Raw genomic sequence first — 19,556 nt, 5'->3', positions numbered from 1 at the left:
TTTTGTCTACCTCACTGGAATGGGAGAAACCTAGAATAAAGCAAGATCAGACTTTTCCCCTACCCTAGTTCAAGGTTCATCTGCTCATGGAAGGAAAGAAGGGAAAGGCCCAGGCAGACTAGAGTAAAAAAGGAGTTTATATATTTATAAATGCCAAATAAATACCAGAGGCCACCCAACGCCCCCTCCCAGACAGGGCTGTTCCCCCCAACCCTAGGCTTCTAGGGTCTGAGACATCTTGGCCCCAAGCTACAGCCCAAGAGCAGCTGCCAGTCTGGGCTACCAGGGAACTGGGTGGGGATGATCTTTCTAACAAAGATTCACTCCCCCTGTGCTCAGAGGGGCCCCCACAGCCACAGGCTTGTGTCCCTGTATAGGGACCCAGATAGGCCAGACTCAGGGGGAGAAGGTGGTCATCTCGAGTGAGACCCGCTGCCACAGCTCCTTGGTCTGTTTGCTGCGCTTGAGGTTCTGCAGGATGTCGTTGAACTGCATCATGCCCATTGGTGTCAGGCAGAAGGCGCTGCGGGCACTGCGGATCGCGTTCACAAAGTCGTCGTAGTCGGCAGGGGTCAGGTGGATCAAGCGGTGGTGGATGTACTGGAAGAGGATGTGTGGAGGATGAGCCACTAAGCACAGAACCAGGCCCCTGTGCCTTGCATGCTTGGTGATGTTCCACCTCTGCTCCATAATTCCTGGTTTATCACCTGCATGTATGCCTGCTGGCAGCGCTGCACCAGTTGGTGGAAGGCCGGGGCACGCAGATGGTTGTGGGCATGAGCAGGGCTCAGCCGCTGCAGCGTCTCCATGACGATCTCCTGCAGCACAAACGGGCTCAGCACCCCCTTGGCTGCCCCCACACAGAACTGGTGCACGTAGTTCACTCCTGGGGGGCAGGGGGAGGGGCATGAGACGGAGGTGGCCACCCCTGCCCTAGGGACCCATCTTTTATCTCTCAGCTCTGGCCTGGCAGAGAGCCTCCCTCCACCCCAGGAGCTGAGTTAGCCCCCCACCCCCCGCGCACGCACACATACCCGACCAAGGCCTCAACTCTGAGCAAGAGCTAGGAAGGAGGTCTGGGATAGGAAAGTGGGGAAAGCAGGTGGGGGCGGACAATGGTCCTGGGGAGGGGAGGTGTTACCCAGCTTTGCTGCCAGCCCCAGCAACCATTTGACATCATCAGTATAAGGGGGGGAGCGGGAGAAGTTGTTGGGGTGATCATTGTGTGCCCGGCGACCCAGCATCTCCAATGCCAACATTCCTGGGAGAAAAGAGTGGGCACATGGTGGAGGGGCATCCTCTTCACCCTCTACCCTAATCTGGTACCTAACCCCCCTGTAAACTAATTTAGAGCTATGAGAGAGGGTTTTTCACTGGAGACCCTCTGGCACAACTGCAGGTGGGGGTTCAGAAAAGGACCTCCTCTCACCAACACGGTAGGCAGCGTGCAGGTGGTGTAGGCTGTGTGGGTTGACAGGCTGAGTGTGCGTCTCCTCCTCGGGTGGTGGAAAACCCCCGCTCACCAGAGGGCTGGGCTGTGTGGTCAGGGCAGGCAATGAGGCACCCTGGATGGCTGGAAATGTGGATGCTGGATGGACACTGCTCACTGAGGGATGAAAGCCATGTGAGGATCTCGGCCCAAAGAGGGGCAGAGGGAATTTCCTCCCTACCTCCCCTGCCCAGTGTACCTCCCCTCCATTCACCTGTTCCCTGTCCCCACAACTCACAGGCCACACTGGTGGGCAGTGGGAGCCCTGGCTCTGTGTGATAGGGATGTACTGTGATGGGTGCCATGGAAGGGACGGGGAAAGACACAGCAGTGGCAGCAAGTGAGGGGGGAGTCACCGAGTAAGGGTACTGAGCCCCCAGGAATGCAGGATGCACACCCTAGAGGCAGAAAGAGGGAGAAGGAAGATACTAAATTGCATTAAGCTATAACTGTCCCCCTTCATCCCACAACTGGGCCTCCTTACATTTCTTTCCTTAGTTGGGCTGGGCCCCCCAAACTCCCATCACCTCATCTAGGACTGGATAGTTCTCCCAGGGTACCCTACTCCAACCCTCCACGAACTCCTAATGTTTTCCCACATGCCCAACCCCTACACCCCTCCAGTAGCACACTGGTCTCACCTGTGGGTATGCAGAGCTGGGCACAGGGAAGACGGCTGGCCGGGGCATATGAGGCATGGGGTGGGCAGGGTGAGCTGGGTGGGTGAGGTATTGAGGGCTGCAGGGCAAGTGGGGCTGTAGAGCAGTGTAGGGGTGCAGGCCAGGGGAATGACCATGCCCCAGTCCTGGACCTGGATATAAACTGGACCCCACTGAGATGACTGGCACCACTGTAGCTGCTGCTGTCACTGCTGCCGCTGCCACTGTAACTGGCTCAGTCCCTGGGCCCCCCCTGCCCTCAGGCAGCCCCCGCCCAGCCTCCCCAGCTGCCCTGATCCCACTGGCACTACAGCTTGTAGCCCCTTCCCGGGCTGTGGATGAGCCACCTGCTGTTTGCTCATATAGCCAGAACCACTGGTGAGCAACCTCAAACAACACTTCAGGGTATACACCCCCACCCTTAGCCGCCTCTTCCACTGCCATGCAGGCCTTCTCCAACATCAAGTTATCCTGGAAGGGAGGGATACAAAAGATTAAGAGAAAAGAGCTTTACTCAGGGATAACATTCAGTCTTCCCCACAATTGGCTGGTTCCCAAGGAAGCATGAGAGGTCAAGGCCAATGCTCCGAGTCTGTCAGAGCAGTGAAAGCTTCACACACACACACAAACTCGCTGACTTGTAAAATCAAGACCTGAGTTATCCCAGTTCCAAATTAATTTAGCCACCCCAACCCATCCAATCCCATTCCTTAGCATTCCATCTTGGTGATCATCTTGGTGCCTACACTATAGGCCTCTACTTCCTTATTTGCAAAATAGGAGCAATCCTAATCTCAAAGATGTAAGGTAAAAGAAGTAATGGCTATGAAAGAACATTAATATGTCAAGTGTCACCACCAGAGGACAAACAGGATAGTTGTGAATTTCAGAATATGGGAATCAAGAACTAAGCCATCGGCTTTCCCCATGCCCAAACTCCCTGCCCAGATGCCCCAAGGGAGGTCCCCAGATTGCTTCTAAAATACCTGCTCCTTGCACTGCACCAGGGCCCTCTGGATCTCATTGGGGTTCAATGCATGGGCATGAGGCAGGCAGCTTAGGGCCAGCTCGGCTGCTGCCCTCACCATATTGGAGTCTCGTGCCCGTGACGCCCTGTCAGCCAGGGATGCGACCTCAGGAGGTGTCAGATGCCCATCCCAGCATTCTACCAGTATAGTCAGGGCTGCACTGCCAATTTCCATTGCCTGGCCTTGGAGGAAAAGAAGAAAAAGCAGAGTGGGGTTAGCATGAGTACCACTGGGGAGTGGGAATGGTGTCTTATTCGATCAGTAACTCCAAAAGGATAAGGCCCTTATCCCCACAAATTAATCCCTTTCCCATACTCAAATCAAAACAATGGATTTACCTGTAATCCAGGAAACGTGGGAAGAATAGGTACGTGAGAGCCAGTTGGGAGAAACAAAGTTGTGCAGTCCAAGGGCATAAAGCCCAATCTCGAAGGCGCAAAGGTGCAGGTTGCGGTGAGGACCCTGGTGGCCCCCTGAGGAAGATGGATGTGTGAAAATGGAAGTGCTGCTGTTGCCCCCTGCCTTGATCAGCACTGTCTTCGCCAGCTCGAAGTAGAAGTGTGCAGCTGCCTCTGATGGCTGATTGGGTACATGGGGGGCATGACTCTCGGGACGGCGACCCTTGTACCTGAAGGGGTAACGGGGGAGGGACGGGGATTGGGGTTTCTCTGAAATGGGTGTCCAGGTTGACTGGGAAAGATCAGGGTAAATGAGGACATTGGAGGGACAGTATTTGGATTACACTAGGAATGTGACTCTGAGGGTGGGCCAGATCAGTGATAGGTTTCTTCTCACTGACCTGCCAACTTCAACTGTCTTCGCCCGGGCCCCTCCACTGGCACTGGCCCGGCGACTACCACTGGAAGACGAGGAGCCCAGGGAATCTGAGGAAGAGCTGCTAATGCTGTCACTGTCCTGTCCTCGACCCCAAGAGGTGGGGGCCCAGCCCCCTCGAAGTGGCCTCCGGCTTAAGGTGGGGGAGCTATCCGATGTTGTTTCAGGGGCACTGCTGTCAATGCTGGCCATGCCTAACCACCCAAAAGAAAAGTTAATCTCAGAAGTTCCAGAAGTCAGAACTCAGGAATCTTTCCCACCATGTCATCCCATGGGCTGACATACCTGTATGCTTCTTCTTAGGCCGCCCTGGTGAGCCCCAGCCCCGTCCATTGTAGCCTCCACGACTGCCAAGTGCCAGACGGCTGGGAACCTTCCCTTCCGGTCTTGGAGTCAAAGACGCCTCAGATGGAAGACCCTCACAGGGGGAATGTGGGGAACTCTCTAAGTGGGGAAAATAGGACACTGGGATTAACCCAGGAAAGAGGACCCCAACGTGATTCCATTACCATTCATCCCCCTGCCCGGTGCCCCCACCTCACCAGGCACATTCTTCTCTGTGAAGCCCTCAGTGGGGCCTGGCCCAGCCCCTGCCACACTCCCTGGCTGAGCAGACCCTGAGGTCAGTGGTTGCAGAGCCCCTGGGGCAGATGGGCCCCCATGCTTTGAAGGAGACCTCTGGCTGGCTGTGGCTGGGCGGCTGGAAGAGTAGAATGAACTCAGTGTCTGTGGCTTATGCGTCTGGCTCTCTCGGTCCAAGAGCTTGTCTAAGATCTGAAGGACAGAGAAGTGGTGACAGGATACCCTTTACCTCCCAACTTCTGTGACTTTCCTATCTCCTTGAAACAAATTAATACTCCCTCCTAAGAAAGCCTTCCTCAGTTATAAAGATATAAGCCCTCGGAACAGCAACTTTTAACCTTTTTCATCTCATGGCACACATAAACTAATTCCAAAATTCTGTGGCACACCAAAAAAATTTTTTTTGCTAATCTAACAAAAAAAAAATAGGCATAATTTATTTATTTATTTATTTTAATAAATTAGGCATAATTTTGTTTTACTCACACTGATGGCTATTGTGTTGGCTGCTGCCATTTTTTTTTTTTAATCTGACATTCTTAGGGAAAAGAGGTCAGTGCCCTTGACTTAATAGTCAGGTATTACAAGTTTTAATTTTTTTTTGTTTTTGTTTATTTTACAGAGAGAGTCAGAGAGAGGGATAGACGGGGACAGACAGGAACGGAGAGAGATGAGAAGCATCAATCATCAGTTTTTCGTTGCAACACCTTAGTTCAGGGGTCCCCAAACTTTTTACACAGGGGGCCAGTTCACTGTCCCTCAGACCGTTGGAGGGCCGGACTATAAAAAAAACTGAACAAATTCCTGTGCACACTGCACATACCTTATTTTAAAGTAAAGAAACAAAACGGGAACAAATACAATATTTAAAATAAAGAACAAGTAAATTTAAATCAACAAACTGACCAATATTTTAATGGGAACTATGCTCCTCTCACTGACCACCAATGAAAGAGGTGCCCTTCCAGAAGTGCGGCGGGACCGGATAAATGGCCTCAGGGGGCCGCATGTGGCCTGTGGGCTGTAGTTTGGGGACCCCTGCCTTAGTTGTTCATTGATTGCTTTCTCATATGTGCCTTGACCATGGGCCTTCAGAAGACCGAGTTACCCCTTGCTCGAGCCAGCGACCTTGGGTCCAAGCTGGTGAGTTTTTGCTCAAACCAGATGAGCCCGCGCTCAAGCTGGTGACCTCGGGGTCTTGAACCTGGGTCCTCAGCATCCCAGTCCAACGCTCTGTCCACTGTGCCACCACCTGGTCAGGCAGGTATTACAAGTTTTAAAAACTTGGAGCGCACCAGTTGAAAATTGCTGGTTTACACTACCATGAGGAAAGAGCTATTCTGCCCACAGGAGATAAGTGGGAAATTTTGGGAACACCTCATAAGGAACAAGAGAAACCAATGGTTCTCATAGGAGGACTTGGGCAGGAGGTGAAAGAAGAGGAGCAGAGGGCATAAAGTCATTCATTTATTTTTCTCAGTCCTTATTTTTTTATAGATTTCATTTATTCATTTTAGAGAGAGAAGAGAGAGAAAGGTGGGGAGAAGCAGGAAGCATCAACTCATAGTTGCTTCCTATATTATATGCTTTGACAGGTTTTCAAACTGGTGAACTCAGTGCTCCAGGTCAACGATTTATCCACTGCGCCATAACAGGTCAGGCGCGGTACTTATTCAGTATCAGTATACTTACTTAGCCCTATATACTAAGTGTTACAGAACAGTGTTTTTCAACTGCCAGTCTGCATTTAAAAAACAACATCAGGGTGGTTAACTTTTGTACAGACTGGCACAAAATTTCTGGCGAACTAGTACTGGTCTGCAGACCAGCAGTTGAGAAACACTGCTGTAAACCCCTAAAAAAGATGGTCGAATCTTCTCTTTGACTGTCAAAATCCCAGTATCTCAGTCCCTTACCTTTTTGAGCTTTGCCTGATCATCCTTGTAAGTGATCATTAGTGCCAATGCCAAGTCACCCTTCTCCCGACGTGTGCCTTCACACAGGAGGGGATGCTCTGCCTCACTCACTGTTGTCTTCATGCCTGTGAGAAGGAGGAGTTCATGAGAATTGAGAATGGCCATAACTCTCAAGACAGCAAAGGTAAACGGGCCAGGGCTCCTCAGCCACCAGCATGTAACATAAGGCATTCTGCTCCAACCCCCATCCCCTATGCAAGGTCCCCATTGCCTTTTATACCCAGCCTAGCTAAGCTTTGGTCTGCTTTGTTTTTTAAATTGTATTTATTCATTTTAGAAGAGAGTGAGAGGAGGGGAGGAGCAGGAAGCATCAACTCACATATGTGCCTTGACCAGGCAAGCCCAGGGTTTTGAACTGGTGACCTCAACGTTCCAGGTTGACACTTTATCCACTGCATCACCACAGGTCAGGCTGCTCTGCTTTTTAAGACCTTCATAACTTGGCCCATTCTACCTTCCCAGCATATCCATCACTTGAGGGAAGTTGAGCTCCTCACTCACATGAAGACTTGACTTCCCCTATATCTTTTCTTCACGGTATCTTGCGCCCTCTATTTAGAACTTAATTGATCTTGTAAACCACATTCCATATTCTACCTCCTCCGAGGCCTTTCCCTAGATTTGTTATACTGCCCTTATAACACTCAAAACCTACAGCACAGCCTGACCAGGCAGTGGTGCAGTGGATAGAGCATCGGACTGTGATGCAGAGGACCCAGGTTCGAGACCCCAAGGTCACCAGCTTGAGCATGGGCTCACCTGGTTTGAGCAAAGCTCACCAGCTTGGACCCAAGGTCGCTGGCTTGGGTTACTCGATCTGCTGAAGGCCCGCGGTCAAGGCACATATAAGAAAGCAATCAATGAACTAAGGTGTCGCAATGAAAACTGATGATTGATGCTTCTCATCTCTCTCCGTTCCTGTCTGTCTGTCCCTATCTATCCCTCTAACTCTCTGTCTCTGTAAAAAAAAAAACCTACAGCACACATTTTTGCCCTAAATTCGTAACTGTCTCATAGGCACTCCTTGGCTCAAACAGGTCACCCTGACTTTCCCATTACCACAGAGCCCCTTTGGAACAAGGTCTATATCTCATACCCTTCAAGGTCTAGGTCAGGCTTAGCTCAGATGTGCTCATCAAGACCCTGACATACTCACCCAAGGCAGCAACTGCTGCCTCAAATCCTAGCTCCTCATCCCCAGGCATCTCATTGTTCCAGTTGCGACTTGGGGGCCGGGAACCCGTGGGAGAAACCACTGGATGAAAGTTGGGGTTAGTCAGGCAGACAGAAATATCATGGGGAAAAAAATAAAAGGAAGGCACTCATCATTCCAGACCCTCCCATGAAGCTGCCACATGGGTCCTAGGCAATTCACAGCCTTGGAGTGCTTGATTTTTCCTTAGAGAAAGCAACCCCTGCCCCAGACTTCCCTACTTGATGTAGAGTCAGGGACTCTACCATACCTGGAGCACAGAGAACATCAAAGATGAAACTGGCCAACATGAGAGGCAAAACAGGCCGATAGTCACAGAGTGTCCCCTCCCGAAGCTCCTCTGCCCGGCACCGCATAGTACTCATCTCACTTGGACCCAAAGGAATCTTCTTGAGCAAGGCAGCCACCTCAGATTCCTGGTATGCTAGCTTTACCTGAGGGCAAGGAAGGAGCTCAGACCTCTAATCCCTCAATGGAGATCAAGATGTAAGGCCCTGAGGAGAGTGCAGTGCAGGGCTCAGATAGAACCTCTGACCTCCAAGGCCTTTGTAGAAGCTGGGGGCCGCTGTAGCTCCAAGGCAAACATGCCAACTCGAAAGGCCAGGTTGTGGTGCTCTGGGCGCTCACTTAGCACTGTCAACAGGAAGGCCGCCTTGGTCAGGGTGTTGGTAGCCACCCAGGTCTGACGGCTCGTAGATACCTTATTCTTCTTGCCCTAACAGAGAAGCACATGGAGGCAGGCAGATGAGTCTGACTCACCTTGGTGGAGGGAGAAAGTTCTCACTTGGGGTGGGGCATGAAGAGGGTTAGGAGTAAGTGGGGCAGGCAGAGGAAGGGGGTCTCTCTCACCTTGGCAGGGGGTGGCTCAACCTTGAGGTCGGGTGGGTTGGCTAGCAGGTCCTGGGCAAGCTCCACAGTGAGGCGGGAAGCCTCATTGCTGTAGCCGTGCGCATGCAAGGCCTCAGCACAGGCAAATAATACCTGGAGAGAGGACATGGGCACCAGACAAACTGAAGCTCCAACTTCCAAGGGCAGGACACCATATTCACTCATTCAGCAAATATCCCATGAGCACTCATTATATATGCTCGGCCTTACGCTGGTCCTGGGTATACCAGAGGAACACAGTCTGGTTATAGAAACACATGAACCAGTGTGAAACCAGCTACTGGCAAAGGTCAAGTGGGGTGCAGCTACTTCATTGGGACTAGGGGCAGACTCAGGGAAGACTTCCTAGAGGAAGTCATCTCTAAGATCTCTGAGACCTAAAGAAGAAACAGGCTAACTCCAGGCAGAAAGGCCAATCTGCAAAAGCACAGATGCTAGAGACAGCATGGCAAGCTATAGGAATGGATCAAGTGACTGAGTGTAAAGGACAGTGGCTAGATGAAGCTGGAGAAGCAGAGATTAGACCAAGTGAAGCCTCATGAGGCATACCAAAACTTTCATTTTTTAAACTTAGGGCAATGGGAAACACTGCAGAGTTTTAAGCAACAGTGACACAAGCAGACATTTCAGGAAAACATGGAAGCAGTGAAGGATGCACTGTTGGCAGGGAGGTAGTTAGGAATCTGCTATAGGTTTCTAATAGTCATGCTATGGTCCTGACATTCACAACTCAAGCCAGATGGCCCCCTCTCTCAGCTGTGGCTCAGTAACAGCTTCAGAGTGCCCTCACCTCCATGCGGCTCTCCTGCTCCAGTGGCTTCAATCCGGCAAACAGGTCGTGCTCCTCCCCAGCCCCTCCCTCGGTCTTCTCTTCCTCACCCCCAGCCCCATCCTGGGCATTCAGATAATATGCCTGGTAGTCATCATCCTCCTCTCCAACTGTAGGGGCTGCCTCTTTGGTTTTGGGGAGCCCACTGCGACTCTCATCTGTAGAAGGGAGGTCGTCCCGGGTACACACCTCCCCAGCTAGTAGGCCAGGAGGGCCAGCAGAGGTTGTGGGAGGCTCAGGCCCTTCTGAGAAGTACACACCACCATCTTCTTCATAAGTATCTGGGGGTTCAGGAAGGAAGGTAGAAGGGCCTCGGGAACCTCCAGAGGAAGGGCAGGGTGGCGGGCTTTCAGGGAATCCACCAAAGGTGCTGGCCTCTGCACCCAGGGCCAGGCTGCTGTCATCCAGACTCATCTCCGCCAAATCTGGCTCCAGGGAGCTGTCTTCACTGCTCAGCCGTCGCTTGCTCCCGCTGCCTGCTGAGCCCTTGTTCCCACTGCCAGCCCCACCCAGTGCCTTGGCTTTGCCCCCACCTGGACCCATCTTATGAAGAGCCTTATCTCCCCCCTCAGCCGAAAGGCGGCGGGGACCCCTCTGTGATGAGGGGATCCCCTCACCCAACCCCTTGCGCTTGGCCCCAGGCTCCTTGGGCCGCACAGCTGGCTCAGTAGGAAGAGGGCGGGCCCGTTCCCGGGATTCCTCCAGGCCCCCAGATCTGAAGGCACCCGGCCGAGGGGGCAGGGCTCGGGCCCAGCACAGTGCCAGCTTCCGGTCAGTGCCACTGTAGGTGACACCAGGAAGCGGGTAGGCCTCTTCCCAGTTAAAGTAGCAGGCCTCCACCGCTGGCCGGAAGCCAGGGAAGAGCCTCTCCAGGGTCTTCTTGTGCTGTCCCCGCTTCACATTCTCAATCACCTTCAGTTGCCACTGGCGGAGCTGTGCACACAGTTCCCGGCGGCTGTGGAAACAAAAGGGCAAGGTTGCTGGGGCTACACCTGCACTGAGAAGGGATGGGGGTAGAGGAGGCATACATCCCTGCGGAGGGCACAGGGAAGGACTCAGCCTCATAGACATCACTCCAACACCCAGGGACTTTGGAAAGTGCTATTTAGGGGAGGGAAGGAAGAAAGCCTTTCTTTAAAAGACCTCGTAAGTCACTAGGTAACTCTAATGCTCAGCATCTCCCATTTGCCTAGGACTAGAAGAATGGTACATCTGTGTATGTACAAGGAGACGAGGCTTGGTTGGTCCGGGACTGCCCCAGTCTTAAGGCTGTGGTGAGCACGGGAGGAGACTCACCGCTGGGGGCTGAGTGCAGGGTCCAGCACAGCCAACCTCCACAGTGTAACCATCTCATCACACATGCTGGCACAGGCATGGGCCGCCACCTCTGACTGCCCATTGCTACGACCTGTGTGCCCACTGGCGCTGCTGTGCGAGGCCGAGGTGCGCACGCTGTACCACCAACCTGTTATCTGGAAACAAAGAGAGCTGAGATGCACCTAACAGCTTGGAGAAAGATAAGAGTGGCCCTTTCCAGTGTCCCTGTCAGCAGAAGGGGAATGAGGTTAAGGGAGAAAAAAAAATGAACCATCATGGGGCTACTCAACTCTGGGGGATTACCTGTTCATAGGTGAGGCACTGGTCAGTGAGGATTTCCAACAAGGGGGCAGCATTGCTGTCCCTCCGTTTGAACATCTCCCGCACAATGCTAAGCAGATTCCAGACGCCCTCAGGCTCGCGGCCCCTCAGAGGGCGCAGAAGACATGCCCATTCCGCAGCGGCTGGAGGCTCCGTGGAAGACAGATACATGGAGTTCACATCACTGTGAAAGTAGTAGAGTGGAGAATGATGACCCTAAGACGGGCTGAATAAAGCAGAGGAGAGTGCAACAGGGCTTTGACACAAAAGGGGCCCTGACCCAAAATACAGAGTACATGGTAAAAAGGATGTCCATGACAAAAATTCTCAATCTCTCTCTACTGTTTCCCAAACTCTCAAAGGAAGAAAAATAACTGCTCTATCTAGCGAAGAATAGACCACTCTATAACTATATAAACTTATCATCATCCACTGATTCACTAGTAACATTTTCTGTGTGCCAGGCACTGTACCAGTGCAGGGGATAAACGGTGGGAGGCACAGGCATTAAATAGAACAAAGGATCTGTCAACAGCCTGAGGAATGCTCCCCTTCCACCACAGATTCAGGGATGAAAAGATCCATTTACCTGAAAACAACAGGGGAGGGCCCACAGAACTTGTGTAGTGTCTTCTTGATGTTGTCAGTAAGTGTCGACTCATCCAAATACCAAGTACTCTGGTCAGAGGCTGAAGGCCCTGCTGTGGGGTCTGGGGGTAATAGGCAATCAGTCACCTAGAGATAGGGGCCTGGATTCGCCTGACAACAGCAAGCCTTTAGTAAGTGGTGCTCTACTTTCCCAGCTTTCTATCTGCCTACTGCTCTTTCTCTCCACACTCACCTGGGGCTCCACACACTGTATTGATGGCTGTTGACTGGGAGGAGAGGAGCTCATCCAGGAGACGCTGGGCTGTGGGGAGGATCTGAAGGGAAAAGGAACAAAGGCATAGGTGACCCAAGGAGGCCTGGGCCTAACAGGAAAGCTGAAGAGGCAGCCCTGGAGCTAGATAGAGGAGTGCGTGCCAAGCTCACTCACCTGCTGAGGGAGCTCACTGATGAGGTACTGAGCAAACTTCTGCAGCTGGTCCCTCTGTAGCCGAGACAGGGACTCTGAGACTGGGGCCCGCAGGCAAACTGCAGAAGCCTGGAGGGAATAGAGAGAAAAAGAGAACAATCTGAGAAAAGGCTTGTTGATGCTGGAACTGGGGCTAATGAGGCAGAGTAGAGGCGGCGAGGGGGCTCACATGGTGGCCAGGCATGCAGCAGAGAAGGGGGGGATGGAGCGTAGGATAGGGCCAGGACAAATTGGGAGGGCCTCACGTTGTGGATGCGGAAGAGACAGAGTGCCACGACATGGGTGCACCATTTGGCCCCAGCCCCACAGGTGCAGCTGCAGGAAGTGACCCGGCAGCGGTCAAACATCACAGCCACGTTGTAGGCCCCTTTGGGGGGAACCATCTGAGGTGGCACCACTGTAGCACTAAGGTGGAACCCTGGGGAGAAACATGGGTATGGTCAGGAAGACCATCAAGACATAGAAGTCTTTGCCTTCAACTCTAGTCCTGCAGTTATTCAGACAACCTATTCCAGCTTCTTGCAGTAAGTCCATAAATTCCTAACACATGGGATGGGAGGAGCATGAAGTGTTACAGGGCATGATGGGACTCCTACCTATCTGCAGTGGGTCCTTCACAGCCCTCATGCGGAATAGCTGATCCCCTCGCTGGAATTCATCTGCACTGCCATTGGCCAGGCATGAATACAGCCTAGGAGAGAAGAAGAGGATGTAGCCACAACTAAGCAAATAACCTCTACACATCACAATGTCCTGGGTGCTTTCTCCCCAGTATCACTCCCTTTTGGGAAAAATCCCAGGCACTCCCTCCTTCCCTTGTCTTCTTACTACAGCCCCGAATACAGTACTTCCTTATTTATTTATTTATTTTATTTTTTTTGGTGACAGATAGAGTCAGAGAGATGGACAGATAGGAATTCTTCGTTGCAGGGCCTTAGTTGTTCATTGATTGCTTTCTCGTATGTGCCTTGACTGGGGGGCTACAGCAGACCGAGTGACCCCTTGCTCAAGCCAGCGACCTTGAGTCCAAGCTGGTAAGCTTTGCTCAAACCAGATGAGCCCGCACTCAAGCTGGCGACCTCGGGGTCTCGAACCTGGGTCCTCTGCATTCCAGTCCAATGCTCTATCCACTGCGCCACCGCCTGGTCAAGGTACAGTATTTCCTTTGTTCTGTAGAAAGCCCAGCACACTTTGTGAGATATCAGGACCCCACTCCCCACCAGCACTCCTTCAGCCTCACCGAATATCCTCTTCATTCTCAGGGAAGCTCCAAAAAGCAATCCGGAGCTGTAGCTGCTCAGGCACTGGAGGGTAAACTTTCTCCACCACTTCGAATGGGATATGAAATGCCACCTGCTTAGCTGACAGTTCCACCAATGGGATTACTAGTCCATCTTCGGTAACAAAGGTTGATGTGAGGGGAAATGAAAAGAGCCATGATTATTTGGCATTGATGCCAGTGCCACATCTTGGGCCCCACCTTCACTATGAAAGAAAGGGGAGATCTGGATGAAAAATCCTGTCAGGATACACTAACGCTCACAACTCCATCTGGGGAAGGGGAGCTAAACAACCTCAGCCCACCAACTGCTATCTGAGGTCTATAACAGAAAATACCAAGGCTATCCCAGAAACTCCTGGTCAAACAGATGTGCTTCGGGATCCTAGCGATTAACACCTTTCACAAGCTTCAGCATCTAATTTCCCATATTCCTAGCACTTTAGATTCATATTACATTGTTAATGTCTCTCCTCTGACATGCTCTTCTCTAATTGTTTTTTTACTATCCCTGTTTTTCTAGATGACTATAGGCCTCTATTTAAGGAGGGAAGACAGACGAGAGCCCAAAAAGAAGGACCTTCAGAAGCAAGAGAGGCTACACTTCCTTTGGCACACTTGAACCCTGGCTTCCCACAATGGAAGTCCCTGGGGGAGGAAGTAGAGACAGGTTATTCCAGGAGAACCTAGCTGCTGCTCCTGGAGTCACCCAGAGTAGATGGAGTTACCACTCAAGGTTTCCCACTATTTTAAGCAAAAAGCAGTGAAACACTGTAACAGACTGCATATCTCATCAAATTGCTAGTCAGATTAGAAAACACCAGAAAATCATGGAGCTAAAAGGAAATTAAAAAAAAAAAAAGTTAATCTCCTTATTTCACAAATGAGCAACTAAGAGTAGCCTGGGACAGGAAGAGGGTGGGAGAACCACATGCTTTCCTAGATTTTAACCTGTTAAGGAAGATATCAATATGTTAAAAATCTTCACCACCATGACTGCATATTTCCCTCAAAGTGAGGGAGCTCTGAGCCTCCAGGCCACCCACTCATGCAAATATGAAAGAAGCAGAGCAGCCATAGAAGACCCACAGTGAAGCTATGATCTGTGTGTGTGTGTGTGTGTGTGTGTACACAGAGCATATGCCCTCTCTCCAATTGAAGTTGAATACCACCTCTAAAAAGTAACACATGTACATTTCTCTCTGTCCCAAGGGGGTGCTAGAAATCTTTCTGAAAGATTTTGGAAAACAGGCCCCTTGGAATAGCCAGAGTAGAATCACCAATCAAACCCTAAGTTGCTGAAACCCTCAGCTTTCACTGAGGCCCAGGACAAAAACTGTGCCCTGAGGAAGGCAGGAGAAGAATGTGGTGAGTCCTGAGTCTATGCAGCTTCTCTTATCACTCTCCTCTCCATCCCCTTTAAAGCAAAATTCTTCACAGCACTAATCAGTTAATTCACTGAGTGACCTAAGAATGAAAGAAACACAGTGAAAATCAAGAAGAGTACCCATCAGGAGACTCCAGAGACAATTACCCACAACCTTCCCCAAAGCCCAGATGATGGAAATCTAAGGCACTAATCCAGTGGTCCCTGCCTTGGCTTTTGATAGATGTTCAAAATGGCCAGGAACCAAGCCTCTGACCTAAACCTATGGAACTATGGAATCTCTTCTCACAGATCAGTTCAGCCCCACTGTCTTCTAAGTGGAATCCCTTCCTGGTGCAGCTGGGATCAGAGATCATCATCCTGGATCAAGAAGCTCCCAGTACACTTTGCAACGGGGTGACACACCTCAAATAGCCACTTCTTCACAATACAGCCCCCACTCACGTTTCCCTCTGTCTACTTTCTGGCTTGCCTTAGGCTAAACTCGGTAAGTATTCCCAAGCCCGAGAGGATATTCTTTCTTACTCATCTTTAAGGCAAATAAACGACGAAAGATCTCCTTTCTGTCGCTAATAATCCTATCCAACCCAGGATTTCCCAGCCATCATGCCAAATCACACACACACAGGTAGGTGTGGAGAAGCCACCCCAGAAAGGCCAGAGAAGCGAGTCCTGAAGTCCGTTGAAAGCTCAGGACAGCTCCGGAGCAGGGACAGCTCCCGAGCAAGGCCGGAGCAGAGTCTGCCCGCGCCCCTCCCCCGCTCTTCCTCACCTCGCATTCTGGTACCGCCACTGCCACCTCCGCCACCACCGCCAGTGGGGGAATTGGGCCCCGCTGACTGTTTGCGCCATCCCCGCCAGTTCTGGCAAAGGCTCTCGGCCTCGGAGATGAAGGAGCAGAGCGAATCCTCCTCAAAGCGGTCCGAATCCTCGAATGAGAAGCGCTCTCCGTCCTCCCACTCCGCGAACATCAGCTCCATGGGGCCCGCACCCCCCGGGGCCGGGTCCCCCCCCGCGGATCCGGGGCCTGGGCCGCCGGCCGGGGACTGAGGGGAGGCCCGGGGCCTGAGGGGCGAGCCGGGGCTGGGGGTAGCCGGGGCGCTCAGGGCGGCCGTACCGGGCGAGGATCTCAGGCCTGGAAGAGATACGGGGCCGGACCTCGCTCAAGCGCGAGGTGCGAACGGGGATCTCAGCCAGTCTCCGAGACTCAGGGCCCGGACGAAGCGCTAGCCAGCCGGGGCCTCTCGGTGGCTGCGGCGACGCCTCCCCCATCAGCTGATCTGAACTTCCGGCCGCGCCGGCCACCACCACTTCCGCCCTCGCGCCCTCGGGGACGCGACCCAGTACGGGCAGGTGTAGGGACCCTGTGTGCTTAATTGCTGCATAGCCTGCTTTTTTCCTGGAGCCCACCCAAAGACACGATAAAAGGAAGCCAACCCCCAAAGGTAAATAAAACGACTACAGATCCCAGCAATAACTCATCGTCCATAATGTCCCCTAGGAATAAACATTCGCTAGGCATGCCGGGAATCGTAGGCTGTCAAGCAACAACACAGGAACCATTGGGTATTGTCCTAACTCCGGATAGGCCCCGGGGCCGCTTCACCTTCTGGGAACTGTAGTCCAGAAGCCTGCATTCCAGAAGACTTTTTTAGGGTCTAATTGGGGAGGCTCCAGGAAAAGGAGTTTGATTTCAGGAAATGGTTGTACTTTTTGTCAGTGGGGCTTTTGAATCTAGGGGTTCTTAGCCTTTTGTGTGCCCGGACTCTTTGGCAGTCTGGTGAAGTCCCTGGACCCAATTCTCGTATTGTTTATAATGCACACAATAAAATTACAAGAATTATAAAGGAAACCAATTATATTGAAATACAATTATCAATATATTAATAAAACAAATTTGTAACATATTAATATTTATTTATACATTATATAACATCCAACAGCAAGTGTAATAAAGAGCTACCATAATTTTGAAGCTAGTGATGGATATAAATGATACAGAGGTATCTGTAACAAACTAATATCATATGAAAATATTGTGATTTCACATAGGTATTGCTAATGATACTGTGGTTTATTTCTCACAGTCCTAGAAATGCTAAATCAGTTGTGGATAGATTTAATTTTTTCCATCCATGTTCACCCATCTCTTGCTGGATGTCTACCCACTGTAGGTTAAGAACTCCTGTGTCTAGCCTGAACTGTGGTGGATAAAGCATTGACCAGGAATGCAGAGGTTGGCAGTTCAAAGCCCCTGGCTTGCCTGGTCAAGGTATATATGAGAAGCAACTATGAGTTGATGTTTCTTGTTCCTCTCCCCTTTTCTCTCTCTAAAAATAAAATCTTAAAAAAAAAACAAAACACTCCTTAGTCCAAAGTGTTTAACCACTGAGCTTCTTGCTATATAGCTAAATGCCTCAGCTTGCAGAACCAGACAATTGCTCAGTGCTCTATCCATGGGGTATGAGGACTATAGGAAATGGTAGCTGTGGGGGATCAGGGAGGCGAGACCCCTTCTTTATCTTAATAAGTATCCCACTGGAGCTTTTTTTTTTTTTTTTTTTTTTTTTTTTTGCATTTTTCTAAAGCTGGAAACAGGGAGAGACAGTCAGACAGACTCCCGCATGCGCCCGACCGGGATCCACCCGGCACGCCCACCATGGGGCGACGCTCTGCCCACCAGGGGGCGATGCTCTGCCCATCCTGGGCATCGCCATGTTGCGACCAGAGCCACTCTAGCGCCTGGGGCAGAGGCCACAGAGCCATCCCCAGCGCCCGGGCCATCTTTGCTCCAATGGAGCCTTGGCTGCGGGAGGGGAAGAGAGAGACAGAGAGGAAGGCACGGCGGAGGGGTGGAGAAGCAAATGGACGCTTCTCCTATGTGCCCTGGCCGGGAATCGAACCCGGGTCCTCCGCACGCTAGGCCGACGCTCTACCGCTGAGCCAACCGGCCAGGGCTCCACTGGAGCTTTAAAAGCCCCACTGAGCCTGACCAGGTGGTGGCGCAGTGGATAGAGCGTCAGACTGGGATGCGGAAGGACCCAGGTTCGAGACCCCGAGGTCGCCAGCTTGAGCGCGGGCTCATCTGGTTTGAGGAAAAGCCCACCAGCTTGAACCCAAGGTCGCTGGCTTCAGCAAGGGGTTACTCGGTCTGCTGAAGGCCCACGGTCAAAGCACATATGAGAAAGCAATCAATGAACAACTAAGGTGTTGCCACATGCAATGAAAAACTAATGATTGATGCTTCTCATCTCTCTCTGTTCCTGTCTGTCTGTCCCTGTCTATCCCTCCCTCTGACTCACTCTCTGTCTCTGTAAAAAAAATAAATAAATAAAAATTAAAAAAAAAAAAAAAAAAGCCCCACTGATCCCTTTGTCCATATAATGCTGGAAGGTACAAAGAAATGGTTAACTTAGTTATGACTGAAAGAGCAGAGGATTCATAAAATACTATACAGTTGTTTCTAGTATCAGGAGAAGGGTCACAAAAATAAATGCCTTCAGCAACTGAGTGGATAACGTAATGAGAGATGTAGACAGCTAACATACAAATTAGGTAACTGCCAATTAAGTCTCAGTTTCATCATTTGGGGGGGGGTCTGGTGGACAGATCCCTGGAAAATGGAGACAAACAATAATCAGCTGTATTTACTGTCATGTGGTAATAAAAAACTAGGATTGCCTGATCTTATCAGTTTTCTTAAAACTTGATTCATTTTAGAGGAGAGAGATAGAGAGAGGGAGGGAGAGAAGTGGGGAGCAGGAAGCATCAACTTCCATATGTGGCCTGACCAGGTGGTGGCGCAGTGGATAGAGAGTCGGACTGGGATGCGGAAGACCCAGGTTCAAGACCCCGAGGTCGCCAGCTTGAGCGAGGGCTCATCTGGTTTGAGCAAAAGCTCACCAGCTTGAGCCCAATGTCACTGGCTCAAGCAACGGGTTACTTGGTCTGCTGAAGGCCTGCAGTCAAGGCACATAAAAATTTTTAAAAATTAAAAAAAGAAAGAAAACTTCCATATGTGCCTTGACCTGGCAAGCCCAGGATTTCGAAATGGCGACCTCAGCGTTCCAGGTCAACGCTTGATCCACTGTGCCACCACAGGTCGCTGAACACATTTAAAAATAGGAAAATGTCGTATTTTAAAAATCCATTTTTAGCATTTCTTTTAAAAGAAAAAACACCACCAAAAATCTGATGGCCAGGCCTGTGGTGGTGCAGTGATATAAAGCGTCGACCTGGAACACTGAGGTCGCTGGTTTGAAACCCTGGGCTTGCCAGGTCAAGGCACATATGGGAGTTGATGCTTCCTGCTCCCCCGCTTCTCTCCCTCCCTCCCTCTCTCTCTCTCTCTCCTCTCTAAAATGAATAAAGTCTTAAAAAACAAAACAAAAAATCAAACTGTTATAAATAAATAAGTGTGATTAGCTATTTTAAGAACAAATTTTTAACTACATGGGCCAAATAAAATACATCTGCAGTGCCTTTGGATCACTAGTTTATGAAATCCTGATATTCTGAGAGCACTTTGCAGGGGCTATGCATAAAATAGGTAGTCACTAAATACTTACAGATGATGCAAAAAAACTCTGTATATAGGCAGACTTCAACATCCTTAGTGCATCCAAAGGGAAGGGCACTAAATAAAGGACTTCAAATGCAGGATAAGATGAAGGTTTTTG

General features: G+C 50.8%; 1 protein-coding gene across 3 annotated transcripts; it reads right to left on the bottom strand.

The window, feature by feature from the left end:
- Positions 1 to 19: 19 nt before the first annotated feature.
- Positions 20 to 16,348, bottom strand: ZSWIM8 (zinc finger SWIM-type containing 8). Of its 3 annotated transcripts, none has more exons than XM_066348816.1 (26): positions 15,650 to 16,348; positions 13,452 to 13,605; positions 12,808 to 12,902; positions 12,457 to 12,629; positions 12,173 to 12,280; positions 11,978 to 12,059; positions 11,726 to 11,846; positions 11,119 to 11,320; positions 10,795 to 10,970; positions 9,460 to 10,453; positions 8,631 to 8,762; positions 8,317 to 8,496; positions 8,032 to 8,215; positions 7,725 to 7,823; positions 6,509 to 6,633; positions 4,553 to 4,784; positions 4,296 to 4,454; positions 3,976 to 4,204; positions 3,515 to 3,804; positions 3,135 to 3,358; positions 2,131 to 2,619; positions 1,728 to 1,887; positions 1,430 to 1,606; positions 1,142 to 1,261; positions 708 to 818; positions 20 to 600 (listed from the first exon to the last, which is right to left on the bottom strand). In XM_066348816.1, exons 1-26 carry the CDS (start codon positions 15,855 to 15,857, stop codon positions 137 to 139), a joined length of 5,688 nt encoding a protein of 1,895 aa, XP_066204913.1. In that variant the 5' UTR covers positions 15,858 to 16,348; the 3' UTR covers positions 20 to 136. The 3 variants fall into 3 exon arrangements, with proteins under 3 accessions (XP_066204913.1, XP_066204914.1, XP_066204915.1); XM_066348817.1 differs by having other exon boundaries at positions 255 to 600; positions 708 to 886; positions 1,704 to 1,887; positions 15,650 to 16,347; XM_066348818.1 differs by having other exon boundaries at positions 255 to 600; positions 708 to 886; positions 15,650 to 16,346.
- Positions 16,349 to 19,556: the final 3,208 nt, after the last annotated feature.

Source organism: Saccopteryx leptura, chromosome 9 (genome assembly GCF_036850995.1).
Source record: "Saccopteryx leptura isolate mSacLep1 chromosome 9, mSacLep1_pri_phased_curated, whole genome shotgun sequence".
NCBI lineage: Eukaryota > Metazoa > Chordata > Mammalia > Chiroptera > Emballonuridae > Saccopteryx > Saccopteryx leptura.
The sequence above is the reverse complement of the archived record's forward strand: the minus strand, read 5'-3'. Positions and strand labels throughout refer to the sequence as shown.